General features: G+C 40.0%; 1 protein-coding gene across 1 annotated transcript in view; it reads left to right on the forward strand.

Annotated features, from left to right (window-relative positions):
- col13a1 (collagen, type XIII, alpha 1) overlaps positions 1–14,981 on the forward strand; it is a 118,987-nt gene that overhangs the window by 92,458 nt on the left and 11,548 nt on the right. The window contains 13 exon segments of the mRNA XM_030069933.1: positions 7,283–7,369; positions 7,551–7,577; positions 7,740–7,775; positions 7,934–7,981; positions 7,983–7,991; positions 8,096–8,119; positions 8,249–8,302; positions 8,730–8,774; positions 9,363–9,497; positions 10,458–10,499; positions 10,628–10,678; positions 11,175–11,201; positions 11,361–11,447. Coding sequence (XP_029925793.1) covers positions 7,283–7,369; positions 7,551–7,577; positions 7,740–7,775; positions 7,934–7,981; positions 7,983–7,991; positions 8,096–8,119; positions 8,249–8,302; positions 8,730–8,774; positions 9,363–9,497; positions 10,458–10,499; positions 10,628–10,678; positions 11,175–11,201; positions 11,361–11,447 — 672 coding nt within the window.

The raw sequence follows: 14,981 nt of genomic DNA on the forward strand, positions 1-14,981 counted from the left end.
CACCTGTCTCTTACATCCAGGGACCAACATGATAGAAGGCCCTGATGTCATCTCTAAAAAAAGTGGAGATTTATGTCACTTTCTTTCAGGTCCATGTCTAGAAGGAATACTCCATTTTTCCCTTGAGCCATCGCTAGTCTTTTGATTTTCCCCTTGGCTGAAAAGGTGTGCTTGCATTCGTGAGCTGATGTCTGAAGTGATGCATTCATTCTATAGGGAAATGAAGGAATGAAAGGTTTCCCTGGAGAGAAAGGAGAGAAGGTAGAGTTAAAGTCAAGAGTGGAGCTGTGTGTGGCATTCTGAGGCTTTTGGACGGTTGTGTGCATGGCAAGATTACAGATGTCGCTGCAGGAGCCTAGACAGTTTTAACTTGGTTTCAGTTGAATCTCTCGACTAAATTGTACTTCAGAAGTTTGTATTGTGTTTGTTTCTTTTCAACTAATCATTTGAATGTGCTTGGTTAACATTGAGAAGCATTTTTTTTCCATTATGAAAATTGGAGCTTTGGTCTGGCACTGAACACAAACAAGTGAAATCCTTCACATTCTTCTTGAATTCAACTAATATACCCTTGGGGATCAGTAAAGTATTCCTGATTCTGATTCTGATTCTGATTCGAGGGCAGGCATATCTGGATGTATATCAGTACATAGGGTTGCACTGTATTGTTTTACAGATATATTGAGCTGAATCAAAAGCCGGCCCTTAAATTAATCATTAATATTTTACTTTCCCATAATGGTGTTTCAGAGGCTTTTTCCACATTATTAGTGACAAAAACTGTGAAGAAACACTCAATATTGTTAGTTTTTTTTTTTTGGTATTAAAATGATCAAATCAGCAGCTTCAGTTGGTGTCAAGCTTCCTGGCAACCAACCTCCCAACAGATATTAACCTGTGTTGGTCCAACCTTAATCAGGACATATCTCTAGGTATAGGGTTGGGTTAGTTATTGAATAATGTCCCTTGATGCATGTCTAAATAAAAGAGTGAAGACATTTCTCTAAATGTTGTACTCCTTACCTGACTGACTCCAGCATCCAAGAGTCCCAGCTGATTTGTAACCATGGCAACACTCCCGTAGTGCTGGCAGTAGTAGCAACAACCATGTGAGTGTTTTCCCCATCAAGCCCCACAGATGGACAGATTGGTGAAAGAGGAAGAGAAAGTCAAAAGGAGGGATGGGGGAGGGGGGGCTTCAAGGGAAGCACATATTCAGTGGTGTCCACAGGAAACAGTGAGCTGGAAAGGCTTTTACTGTTTTATAATAACGAGAAAGTGCTTTTGCAGGCCGATCCTTCTAAGTTACGATATGGTCACCTAAGGATTTGAGGCTCCCATCAACCCATGGGAGATCTGTTCTATAAATAATCCCAGAGAACTGGCTGGTGGTTCCTTCTGCCAGACTGAAATAAAAGGGAACAGGTAGAGGTTTTTGTGGCGTAAGTCATAACAATTAATATCTACATGGTGCCGACCACAAAGCACAACTATTCTGCAAACTCAACCACTTCAATTCCAAAGCTCCCAGCAGGCGGCAGTCCCACGTCTAGCCTTGGAGGAAGCAGACAAGACTAGCAAGTGAACCTTGTCTCCTCTTCCTCTGTCTTAGGGAAATGTACTCCACTATTACTGCAGCGTGGATCACTACTGGGCAGCAATGGCGGATGTATGACTACCTCTAGCAGCTTTGATTTTATTTCCCTTGAGGTTAAAACTGCAGGCTCTGTGGGAAGAAAAAGAGGATGCTAGAAAATCAGTGTGATTCATGACATAGAAGAATGTAGAATGGGGGAAGAAGGGGTGGCTAAGGAAATCAGTTTTGCCAAAACTGGCACTTTGTAGATAGGACAAACAGGCCTTCCTGCCTTTCGCCTGTCAGAAAAATGAGAGAGGCAATAAGCAACCCAGCAGGAGAAGACATTATGAGCGCAGGGGAAGACAGCAATTATTTTCTCCCATCACCCACCTTGTCCGATTATTGTTCACAGTGGCCGCAGATCTGTATGTACTTGCGCTACTTAGACTTGCTCGAAAATTGTGAATCTCACATTCTAAGATAGTCACTCTGAACCTAATCATTCAAATTATGTTAAAGTTTGCATTTATTTAGTGCCCCAAATCACTGTTTACCATCTCAGAGGGCTTTAAAGGCCTACAGGTTTTCAACAACCACCCTCTGACTTGACCCCTGATAGTGGACAAAGAAAAAATAAGTCAAGTAAATAACATCAAATAAATTTAATTACCTAACGTTTATGTCAAGAATTGACTATAGCTCATTAATGAACTATAGTGTTACAATATATACAGTATAGTGTTCAAATTGAAAAATACTTTTTTTTTCTTGTTCTTGTTTTGTAACTGAAGTCACTGATAATTGCTGTTGATATTTAATTATTATTAACTTAGCACTTTCTAGGATCACACATAAGCTGCTATATGGATTGCTTTTTGTGCCAAATGAAATTTCATTGTATTGTTTACCAGTGCAATGACAATAAAGTATCTTGAATTCTTGAATTTAATATCCTCAATTATAACCAATTTGAAACCCCCATAATTTTGTTCTTGACATGGATGAAAATGCTCTAAAACATCATTTACACAATGAGACGCAAAAACTCTCCATCGTAACATAGAGTATTGATGAATACTTGCATTCAGGTTAAGGGGCTATCTGCTGACAACCATTTTGGTATTGATCAATTTTACAGCAAATATCGTGTAGATAGATCAATAAACTGCATTATACCCATCATATCGGATATGGACGGTGCTGACTGGGTAACCTGCTGGTGCATTTCCTCCCATGTCGGTATTATTTCAGTGAAGAGATTAATGTACACCCACTGGGCATCACAGGCACAGAGAAACAGAGGAATAGAGGAGAAGATATGAACACAGAAGCAGATGCAGGACAGAGTTTTGGGTGCTAGAACCTGATTGGAGGAGAGACATAGATCAAAGCAGCCTGGTCGCTGTTTCCTGTTCTGGTGGAGGCTGGTTGTCAGGGAGGGTCTCTCTGGTGGACCCTTCCATGTGATTACAGCCGTCACCACTAGTGTCCTCTTGGGGGAAACAGGGGATAAGGGGGTCTAGCAATGCTTTCATCTGCCCACAAACCGATGTACACTATCGGACACTCTATCCTGACATAGTCCCGTCTATCTCCACCTGACAGAAGGGCATGAATACAAGCCCCTCGCCACCACACAAACAGATCCCCCTCAGTTAGGGATGGAACGACATTTTTTGAGGCCAGTACCGACAAGTTTCAGATTTTTAGACAGCTCTGTCTCAAGATAGTGTTTTGTAAAGAAAAGACCATGGTAGTTTTGTTCTGTTGCTAACTTGGCAGTTGTATTAATGACTTTGATACATCCTGATTTGTGGTAGTTTCTGATTTTTACATTTAGATGACATTTCTGGGATCTTCTGTTAGACTACATTTTATTGAAATATATTTATATTACATACATATATACTGAAATACGTTTTGTGATCAGATTGCTTCAAGGGAAGTTGAATGTGAAGGAGCTGTGGGAGAGAGATTAGCGTGTGCTTTTGTTTTTGCTTTCCACCTTTTACCTTTTTAAAGTTGCATGCAGAGCTGACAGGTTGAGTAAGCAACCTGATATGACCATACAAAAAAATGCCTGCTTTGATGAAATGAATGCTGCCTCCCAGGGCTTTCTTTATTCTCTTTGTTTAGTTTGAGCTTGGGTGCATTCTGACAGTCCTAACTGCTTGTTACGCACAATAACAAAGCATGACATCAGATCAAAGCTGTTTACAAGCTGTTCATAATCCAGAACTGTTGATGATCCTTTTAGGGAGAAATTGGAATGGCTGGTATACAAGGATTAAAGGTAGTCAGTGTATTCTGTTGTGTTGCCAGACATGATTTGATTGGAAAGCACAAAAAAGCCACTTCTTTATTCTTGTTGTGTCTGATAAATGCTTAGCTGGTGGAGCCTGTTGGAATCCTGTTTCCCTTTAAATGCTGCTGAATGGAGCATTCCCTAATCCCAATACTTCATTCAGAAGTGCAAACTCTCCTGCAGGGAGGACAGTTGAACTGCACTGCATAAATTGTAACAGTGTGTATAACTATAACTACATGAAAGAGATAGTTCAACCGTTTTGAAAAATGTCATCTTTAATAGGGAAAAAATTGCAATTTTCTTTGGTGAGCCTGTTAAAATGCTGCTAACAGCATGAAAACTCAAACTTTGTTTATTTAACAGTTTAAGTGGATTAGGTCTGCCATTTTTAAGAATGTCCACCTGAATGGCAGGAGGCTAACAGTTAGCAAATAAGAGGACGTTAACACCACTACTGTCCTACAGAACAAAATGGGTGAACTATCCTTTTGAAATGTACTTAGTAAAAGCTTTAGGCCAAAAACACACGTTGTTTCATATGATCTTTCCAAAGCAAAAGGACAGTTTTGATGCAGATTCAGTGGTAGACTACCTCTTTAAGACTTGATCTAGTATTTCAGGCAGTAAAGCTGACCAAGTGAATCATCTCAAAATGGACATACATGGGAATACTTGAATATTGACTGCTGCCTTCTATCTATATCTCTGAGACGTGATAGTTCAACAGACAACCAGTCCATACCATACCTATTCCAGGGGGAGAAACAGGATTGTAAGAACTGCATTGAAGCTCCCCCCACCAGAGAGTTTGTGCCTGTATCTGTATGTCTGTGGTCACAGCTGTGACTGTACATCATCTTTAGATCATCCACTTGCTAATCTGGCCAATTGAAGAGGGGAGCAAACACACAGATGAATTAAATAACTCAAGTGTGTTTTCCTTACTATTTATAACAACCAATTTCACAGGGTTAATTATCTTGTGGCTGGCACATGACAGACACTAATCAGTGACAGTTTTTCATCTAAACTTCATGATATACTTACATAAATAGTGCATGCTGCTTGCTGTTTCTGCATTTTTTTATTTTATTTTTTTTTTTTAAATTGATACTGGAACACTATTCAGACTTTTATCCCTATTTTTACTCTGCAATATACTCCCTCTTTTCACTTTCTGACTGCTTTCTTTCCTCCTTCTCCCTGCTATCTTTGTCTTTTGCATCATCTTGGCCATCATAGGGAGAACCAGGCTTTCCAGGTGCTCCCGGGCGAAAGGTAAAATAGCTTTTCAATGTGTGTGCATGGTAGTCATAACGCAAATAGTTAATTCCACACATTGTTAACTTCAGTCTTCCTTCCACTGGAAAGGGCCAAGCTGGCATCCCAGGTACCCATGGCACTCCTGGCAAGAGGGGCTACAGGGTAGGCCTGGCATGGAATGGACATTGTAATCGTTTGGCTGTCCACCTGTTAGTCATCCAAGTTTCTTTAGTCACTAGACCTCTGTAAAGTCAGCCATTTGTCACGTCGCTGTTTGTCTTTATGACTTGCCAAAGCTGCAGATTTGTCTGGACTTGCTTCTTTAACTTTTCCTGCTATGAGCTTGTTCAGGTCAGCATTGGTCTGAAGTGTTTTCACCATGATATAATTAGCTAGCCTTAATGACTGGGTACTATTTAATTTTGTAATGTAATACCAACTTCTGCAGTCTTCTGTCCACTGCCATTTGTCTATCATGACAATCATCAGTTACTAACAACACTCATACATTCCCTCTACCTTATGCCTCAGAAGTCATGTCATCATTTGTCTCTGCCTTGTTAGTATTGAGACTGAGACTTCTGCATCAAAATGTCGATTGTCTATGGGAGAAATGAATGGGATTTTCCTAATCCCTTCAACATAACTCATGAGATTTGGACATTATAACCTGAACACAATTGGTCTAATTTAAAAATAAAGAACAAAACAGATTGCTAACGGCTAAGTTATAAGCCATCTTTGATGACCTGTTGCAAATTGTAGTCATCCTCCCTGCCTTAATACTTGTTGTCATTGTACAAAGAGAACAGATCTGACAAAAAAATGAACATAGTAGCTAGCTGGTTAGCTACCAGGTATTTTTATGACTCATCAGTGAGCAAGAATGGTTCTTGTTGTAAATTTATTACATAAAATCAGTCACAAAACAGCCAACTATGTATTTAATGTGTGCCACACTATTAGCTTTTTGTTAGCAAAACCATTATTTTGAAAAGCAGCAGCAGACGTCAGTGGATCCAGTCTCTATAAAGAAACAATCATGCAGATAAAAAAGGCCATCTTAAGGCCATCATACTGTGACAGGGATGATCATGTGAAAATGCACTGGATTCAGAGTTCCATATTTGGCCAGAGGTTTTCAGTCAACATTATGTCTGACTTCTGAGGCCTATTGGATCACAGGACGATGGATCGTGGGGAAGACATTCTTCCTCTCTGAAGGATGTGCTGTGATCTGTGGGGATGTGAAGAGATGCTGTTCATTGTTTGTGCTAGATGCAGGTGAAAGAATCAAGACATGAAGGGCATCCTTTTGTTGTTAGTCTTTGCACACTTAACAATGTGCATTCATGTAAATGTTTGTCCATGGTTACATTTGTCTTTTCAGTGTGATTTTGGGATCAGATGTGCTAGATCAGAGCTCACCTGTGTCCACATGTGTGTCCAGACATGACATTTTAATGCGATCTGTTTGATCGGACAGCCATCGGAGATATTCCTACACAGATATATTCCACTATATGTATTGATAATTTGCCCAGATTGCTGTCCACATGCTATTCACAGCTCACTGAGATCTGAACTCAATGTGAGCCAGGCCATCTCAGCATGTCACATTGAAAAAAAAAAGTGTAACCATGGTGTTTGTTCTTCAACCCATTTTGATGTGTGTGTGACCCATTATATTGTATGTATGTTCCGAAAGATAATGACCTTAGGAGTAGGGTAAATTAGGGCTAGGTTCGTCACTAACTGCAGCTTCTTTTTTAGTTTTATTGATTCATTGAGGTTTTTTTATTCATTGATTTGTCCAATGTTATTTGCAGTTTCTTGATTTAAAGGTAGGCATATTTCTCAGAGTTTTGAATGGGCTAATTGTGTTACCCTGCCTTAAGGAGCTATGAATCCTACTACAGTTTTATTAAAAAGCATTTTAATTGACAGTTTTAATGCCTCATGGTGGTCTAAATGAGTTTTTTTTTTTTCCACTGTTACTTAAATACAGTTCTAGATGAAACAGCCTTCAAATACCAAAATCAGTCAAATCCTGTTTGAAAATGCTCTTGTCTGGTTAAAGGACTATGTTTTATCCACCACTGAATTAACACTGTGTTCTGTATGCATTGCAGGGTGAAAAGGGAGAGCCAAGCATTGCAGGCCAAGGAATCAAAGGAGAACCCGGCTCACCAGGACTGCCAGGCCTGATGGGACCAAAGGTAGCAGAATATACTGTAGATTGGATAATGGAGATACCCTTTCCAGTAACCATCATAGTCATACCCTTTATATCAAGTTCTGGGATTAGTTTGTGGATAGATATTCACTGCATCCATCAGCAGTGGTATATATTATATCCAGCTTTAGCCATCATTATGTAAATTTATCTTTCTTTTGCAGGGTGACAAAGGTGACCAGGGAAACAAGGTAAGAAGCAACAACATTTTGAGAACATTATGAAAAGTGTTATCCCATTGCCTTTTGAAGGGGACATTTTGGAGTTGCTTGCTCTCCAAATACTATCTCTATCTTCTGTATGTAAAGGGAAATCTAACTGCTCTGACTTCTTTCAACTCTTTGAACCTCTAGGGGGAAGTAGGCCCTGAGGGCCCAGCAGGACCAAGGGTAAGTCCAGACTCATGATGGAAGTGCTTCAAATTAGTGTAAAAAATTGACTTGTTTAATATGGTAGATGTCCAGTTTACATATACAGTGTAATTTTCTTGATGACGAGAATATCAAATGTGATGTGATAATGTGATATGTGATATTTCACTGTATAGGGTCCTCCAGGCCCAACAGGCGAGCCAGGAAAGTCAGAAATCCACAACAAACGAAAATGTATGTCTCCCCTCATGAGGGTATTTTTTCTTAGATTTCTGATCAGCAATCACAATTATATAATCATAATTTTAAAATAACTTGAACTTAATATGTTTCTGCAGGATATTCGGAATATACCCCAGATGGTAAGTACTTTCCAGGTTTTACCATGGCATACACAAACACAGGTTTTTTATTTGTTTTTTTGCTTGTTTGTTTTTTGTTTTGGCTTTTTTTCTGTTGAGTCAATGTGATTGTTCCTTTGTGCACTCTAGGGCCCACCTGGTTTACCTGGACCTCCAGGGCCTCCTGGGGTCCCTGGCACCAAGGTAGGAAACATTTAAGTATGCTGATGATGCTACTTACTGTATGTTAATAAAATTGCAAAAAATAACAATTTATATCGGCCTAAAACTAAAACTCGTGGTAAACAGTCTGGGTGGCTTGACCATCACCTACATACCTGTTCATCCTTGTTCTGCCATGTCCCAAGGGTTATATCAGATCCTATGTTTTGGTTTCAGATAGATTCCTGGCAAAAACTCATTTTGGAAGTACTTATTAGGGTGTTTTTTAAAAACTGTTTCATATTTAGTTGTTACAGTAATAGCCGTTTTTGCTCATGTTGACATTTTGATTTAGGATACTCTAAATGAGAAAAAGCCATATGTTCTGATTTCTGTTAATCTAGATGAGAAAATGTAATATATTGCACCTTTTTGTTCTTATAAAAGCATTTTTTGTGTATTACCCCAGGGTGAAGTTGGCCTACCAGGACCTCCAGGACATGATGGAGAGAAGGTAAGACACTGTCAATACTTTTGTAATGCACCAAGGCATTTGTTAGACATCAACCTATATCACAAAGTGAGGTTGTGACAGACAGTGTCCCATTCCCACCTAACTGAAGTGCTAATGATGCGTCGTATTTGCTCATATTCAATTCTGGTGTCATGTATACTAGTTACTTCTGGCGCTGTGGGTGGAGAAGTTCAAATTTAAAGAGAAACTGAACCCCAAACCCAAATGTCTGTGAAGCCTGACCTCCTATAGTGAAAAGTAGGGTGGCTGGTCTTTGGTGGCAGATGCTGTCACCACCCATAGAGAGCAACAGGTGATGACATCACAGGCCCAAAAGACCAGACACCCTACTTTTCACCATTAGAGGTCAGGCTTCACAGAGATTTGGGTTTGGGGTTTAGTTTTTCTTTAACAGTATAATCTCAGCAGTGAGTACTGGACCTGGTTCCAGTGCCTCTGTCAAGAGACAGTGGGACTCAACAACATTAGATCTTTGGTATATAACAAAATAATGAAATATCACTTGTTGAGGTTTGTGTAAGTATTGAGGCAAGAATTAGCAATTACTATGATTGTGCCTGTTTTCAGGGGCCGCGAGGGAAGCCCGGAGAACCTGGTCCCCCAGGCCCAGCTGGTCCTGAAGGTCCCCGAGGGGAGGGTGGTCTCATGGGCTTCCCAGGACCCAAGGGAGACAAGGGAGACATGGGCCCATCTGGATCACCTGTGAGTGACTGGGTTAAGCACACACTACACCACATCACACCACCACTTGGGGCTTCCCACACCAAAGCCTGAATCCCAGATCTGTCATTATCTAGCGGGAAGGGAAGGCCTTGGCTTGTACGGATGCCCTCTTATTATCTAATTAGAGACTCACTAGGTTGGAAGGGACCCCAGCAATGACAGTAACTTTAACTTTTAATTCACCATGGCTTGGATCCCAAATGTGCCCCCATACAAGAACCCATGCTATTTGTAGCCTGGTGTTACTTAGAGAACCTACACTATGTACTGTTAATGCAGTTTATCTGCATTTGTGCCAGTTATATATGAATTATTAACCTTGAAAGTTTACCTTTATTCTGTCATTCATACTGTGCATCTTAATGTAACTTATTGAGGTAGGATGGGCAACATTGCGTCCCTGACCAGAGTTTTTCATTGCAGCTAAGAAGAAATTGGTTGTGGCTCAAGAAAATGTTATCTAAAGACTGACATAAAAGTTATTAAAAGATTTGTGCAAATTCCATAAGGCTTTGACATTTACATTTGACAAAAGACAAAGCTCTCTACCTCTAAATTTTGCTGTGATTCTAACGTGAAGATTATCGTAAAACGCATCAATCCCTGAGTTGAAACTCTGCTATTATGGTAATGCTTATCTCCCCCTTCCTTGTTCTGTAGGGTTTAGATGGCCCTACGGGTGAAAAGGGGGCTACAGGGGCCCCTGGCCCTATCGGATTACCAGGCGCGATGGTACGCAATGGTGCCCCTCAGACATCATCCTGTGTGCAATGTCTGACCTGACAAAGGGGAAACTATAGAATACATTGTGTATTCACTTCCATTGTTGTTTGCAGTAGAGCCATTGCTTAATGTTTCATTCACTTAATAATTTCTCTGGTGAGAGTACATGTTGTCAACTTTGGGTCCTTTTGTGTCCTTTTCTATCTATTGTTCCAGGGTCCTAAAGGCGAGTCTGGGGAGGGAGGAAGGTCAGAAATGGTAAGGTTCTGTCATTAACCCACTGGTCTTGATTGTGCCCTTCTTGAAGAATCAGAGCATGAGTTGAAGTAATCATACATGAATTTGCTTAAGTGTAACCTGCCATTTCTGTTTGTATGTGTGTTTAGATCTATGGTCCTCCAGGGCCTCCCGGACCCCAAGGACCAGTTGGCCCAGCAGTGAGTAATTTATCTTTGATGTTGGTTGTCCCTAAACTCTAAGCTAACACTAATAGCTGGTTCATGCTTCATGCTGGAACTGATGTAAGAGAGTACATGCAATCAAAATAATAGAAGTTACCTGTGATTTGAAACATACCTATTTATTATGTAGTTTAGTAAATACGTGTCAGTCGAGAATTGACTGAACAAATAGGTACTGCTTCAGATGAGTATTTTTTTGTTGCTGGAGGATGCAGAGGGCTGACTTTTCCTACAGTATGATTTAAGTACTGGAGATTTCAGGTGGTGGTCATCGTGAGAAATGTGAGAAGCATGAATACCACAGGACATCCATGTTCTTAAAGAACTTCTGTTCATTTGGCCACATGGCAAGCATAAACCAGTGTCAAGGCCATAGCAGTCCTACACAGTTAATCCAGTCATGGTTGTTATTTGACATTTTTGTGAGGAGTGTGTCAGATAGTTGACTGATACCCAAATTTGTTTCCTTCAGGGACCTCAAGGACATTCAGGGCCTAAGGTGAGATTACGTTACATTGAACAATATCCTCATTTTGTTACATTTTCATTTAGCTATACAGTATAGTACACGGTCAGTCTACACCACTTCATAGATATGCCATGAAAGAATGAGTCTCTTTTTTGGAACATTGAAGATTTGATTTTGTCTTCATTCCAGGGAGAGCCAGGCATAGGAATCAGAGGAGAAAAGGGAGCCACCGGTCAGAAAGGCGATAAAGGAGACAGAGGCCACCTTGGACTCCCTGTAAGTACAGTTGACAAACTTTCCTTTCTGTAGAGACATTTTGACACATTTTTAGTTTTATCTAAGCCACTTCTAAGCCACTTAAAAGAAACTCATTTGAATGGCTTTCACTGGAGAGTTTTAGCGTCCCATGATAGTCTAAATGCTGCGTCACAGCCTTTTCCACCCTGACAGCAACAAAACACAAAAAACACTGAATTCCTCTTACCCTTTGGAATCTTTTGGCCTTAATGAATTTAACTAACTTCAAAAGCTAATGCAGGTCCTGTTCAACCCTGTTCAACCCTGCTCAACCCTGTTTAACCCTGCTTTAGATGTATTGTTGACCAGGCACTTATGTTTCATGGTTAACTGTCATGTTATATGATGTGGCTTTGATTCAAGGTATAATTCTCAAAGGATGCTTTTGTGGCTCAGTGGTTGCTTTCATGTTGTCATGATCTTGTTAAAATGTTGCATGGATGGGTGGAATTTGTCAAGCAAGTCATAACTAACATGACAGCTACAAATCTATATATATTACACCTAGTCTACATTTTATTGAATATCATTGTATTCCTATTATGTTATTATATTGTGGTACAGTTGGAATTTACAATTTTTGGGGGGGGATTTTGGCTATTTTACATTGGGATGATTTTGTGCTTTTCAAAACGCTAAGGTTTGTATTTCTCTTAAATGATATTTTGTAATTCATGTAATGAATGGTGCCTATCACTTTTGGTTTCTATTCTCTACCCTGGGTTTACATTCTGGGACAAAAACAATTAATCTATACTGTACTTTATCATCACTGTCAAAGTAAAAACCTTGTGTCTCCAAAATGTCAAATGTATATGGATGTATAGGATGAAAAACAGCCCAAGATTTGTTGATGATGCATTGATGAGTTTATCCCAAGTGCTTTGAAAAGATTGCACAAGACCAAAGTTTATAGACTTTTTAATATGGAAGTTAAATGAAATTGGGGCAACAAGGTTTTCACATGACAACAGTGATTTTTATCATATCATAAATTGTACAGTAACTCCTCTTTGTGTAAGTAGAATTTCAATCATGTTTTGCATTATGTTACATTTTTTTAATACCATAACTTGCTATTATTTGCATCAGCTGAACAGGGGTGGAAAGAGTATCAACATATCATGTAAAATTACTTTAACTATACTGAATCTGTCTGTCTCTTCATCTGTCCATCAGTCTGTATTTCTGTCCATTGGCAGCATTAGCAGGATAACTCAAAAAGTACTGGATGGATTTTCACAAAATTTGGTGGGAAGGTCAGTCAAGGGCCAGTGAGGAACTGATAAACTTTTTTGGCCAGTTGGTCTCAGGGGACAGTGACCAATAACCAATGACCTTTCCACAGTAACCTGCAGAAAGGGGCATGTCCTATGACAACACCATTACCAGAAGTCAAGGGGAGAGGGCTATAGTTTCCAAACACCCCCTACTGAGTGCCTTCATGTTCAATATGTAGCTAAAAGAAGCTGGAAATGTCTATCTCAATTATTCAGTATCAGCTAGCTAAAATGCAACTATGATAACACAAACTATTTAATACTATTCTATTTTGGATGGCATTTTTGCCAATTTTAACAAAGATAGTATTGCACATTTGTGCATTTATGTTATTATCGTAGCTTTTCTTCCACCCACTAGCATAGGCTTGATGCTGTTTGCTGTCGGCCAGTTTCTGATGCAACAGAGTCAGCACAATTTGTATGACCTTTAAAATGAAAGAAAGTGCAATACTTCTGTCAAAACTTTCTAATGGAAAAGAAAGAGTACTGACTTTAAAACTATTCTGAAGCATGTAAATACACATTTACAGTAACAGTGAATTAAAATCATAATTTGCTGCTTCCACCCTTGCAGCTGATGCATCCATAAAGAAGAATTTGGTCTTGATGTATCATTATAGCATTACAGTCAGAATGAAGACACCTCAAGAAAACAGCATTAACCTAGCAGGAGCCCCTGTGTGGGCTGAGTGTATGTGCTTTATGTCTCTGCTGCAGTAAATATGAGCAACAATATGGCTGTAGACTTTAAGTCCTAATAATCTACTATTACCAGTCAAAGGAGTTACTGACAATTACTTTCACTCACTTCACCACCACCACCACCACCACCACCACCACCACCACCCTTCATTCATCAACCTCTGAATGTGTTTTTGGAGTCACTTGAGTCACTGCTTCACTCACCCCACTCCCCCATCCCAATCCTTCTCCCTCACTTCCTCCCTCCACCTCTTCCTCCTCCCACCATCTCTCCATCATCTGTGCTCTAACTGTGTACAACGCTATACAGGGGGCTCATGGGTTAGACGGCAGACCAGGTCCAGTGGTGAGTGGCGCAAGTCCTCTTCCAGCCCCCCCAAACCTCCCTCCTCTTCCTCCTCCTCTTCCTCCAGTTCCCGCCCCTGCTACAGCTTGCTTGCCAGTCTGTCTTGTCTGCACCAGTGTCCTGTCATGTCTGCTTGCTTTCTGCTTCCCATGCTTGTCTTGTCTCTTCTTTCCTACACTAGTTCAGTGCAGAGAGCGGTGGTGTTTAGCATTGTGCTTTGAGGATGCAATTAGGGTGTGGACATTGACTTTCGCCAACCTGTTTGATTTGGTAATGAATTATTCTCTGCCAGCAAACATGCCATCTCTATAGATACAAATTCGATACATGCCCCATTGCCCAGTAATGGTTGATTTTGTACATATTTGTCATATCACACATTTTAGCTGACAATTTCAACACATCACAGTGTTGAAATTCTCAACACATCATAGCATTGAAATTTTCAGTTTCATTATATTTACACACACCACCAGTTGCTCTATTCTTATTCATCACAAGCAACCCGATTCCCCCAGAGCCACTATGGCTCCCGTAGATAAGATTTTTATTTAAAAACACCCTCCCAGTCTAAATGTATGGACACTGGTGGGAAATCTTCAGCTATTTTTCTACATAGGAACTGTGCAGAGAAATAGCTACAAATGATTATCTCCCACCACCAACTGGGGCCACCAAAGTGGAAAGTTCCCTAGTGCTACTTTAAATTTGTGTCTTGTCTCATGTTGGAGGCTATGACAGTGTAAATCCTCAATCCTCAATCATGCCTAAACAGCCTCCTGCCTCACAATCCTGTACAAGCAGTGGATTGCAAAGCTGCCATTGTTAAGAGCTGCCCAAAAGGAGCATGCAGAGGTGCCCATGCTGCATGTTGACATGTAATACAGCACAGGTGAACAATATGGTTGCCTCCTGTTGTATTCCATACAGCAATGTACATACTGGATATGCCTGAGATGCAAGGTCTTCCTCTCAACTCCTGACTACTACAGCGAAAGAGAGCTGCAGCAGAACTCTATTATATTTAATTAATTTTTCCTTCCTTTTTTAATGGTTTAGTCAGTAGCTCAACAAGCTTTGGGTGTTTTTGTCACAGCTATCCAGACAAAAAATACATTCTATCCCAAATCTAAAGCTCTTTTTTTCTTTTTTCTGTTTTTTTTTTTTTTTTTTTTTTTTTTG

Source organism: Myripristis murdjan, chromosome 15 (assembly GCF_902150065.1).
Source record: "Myripristis murdjan chromosome 15, fMyrMur1.1, whole genome shotgun sequence".
Taxonomy (NCBI): domain Eukaryota; kingdom Metazoa; phylum Chordata; class Actinopteri; order Holocentriformes; family Holocentridae; genus Myripristis; species Myripristis murdjan.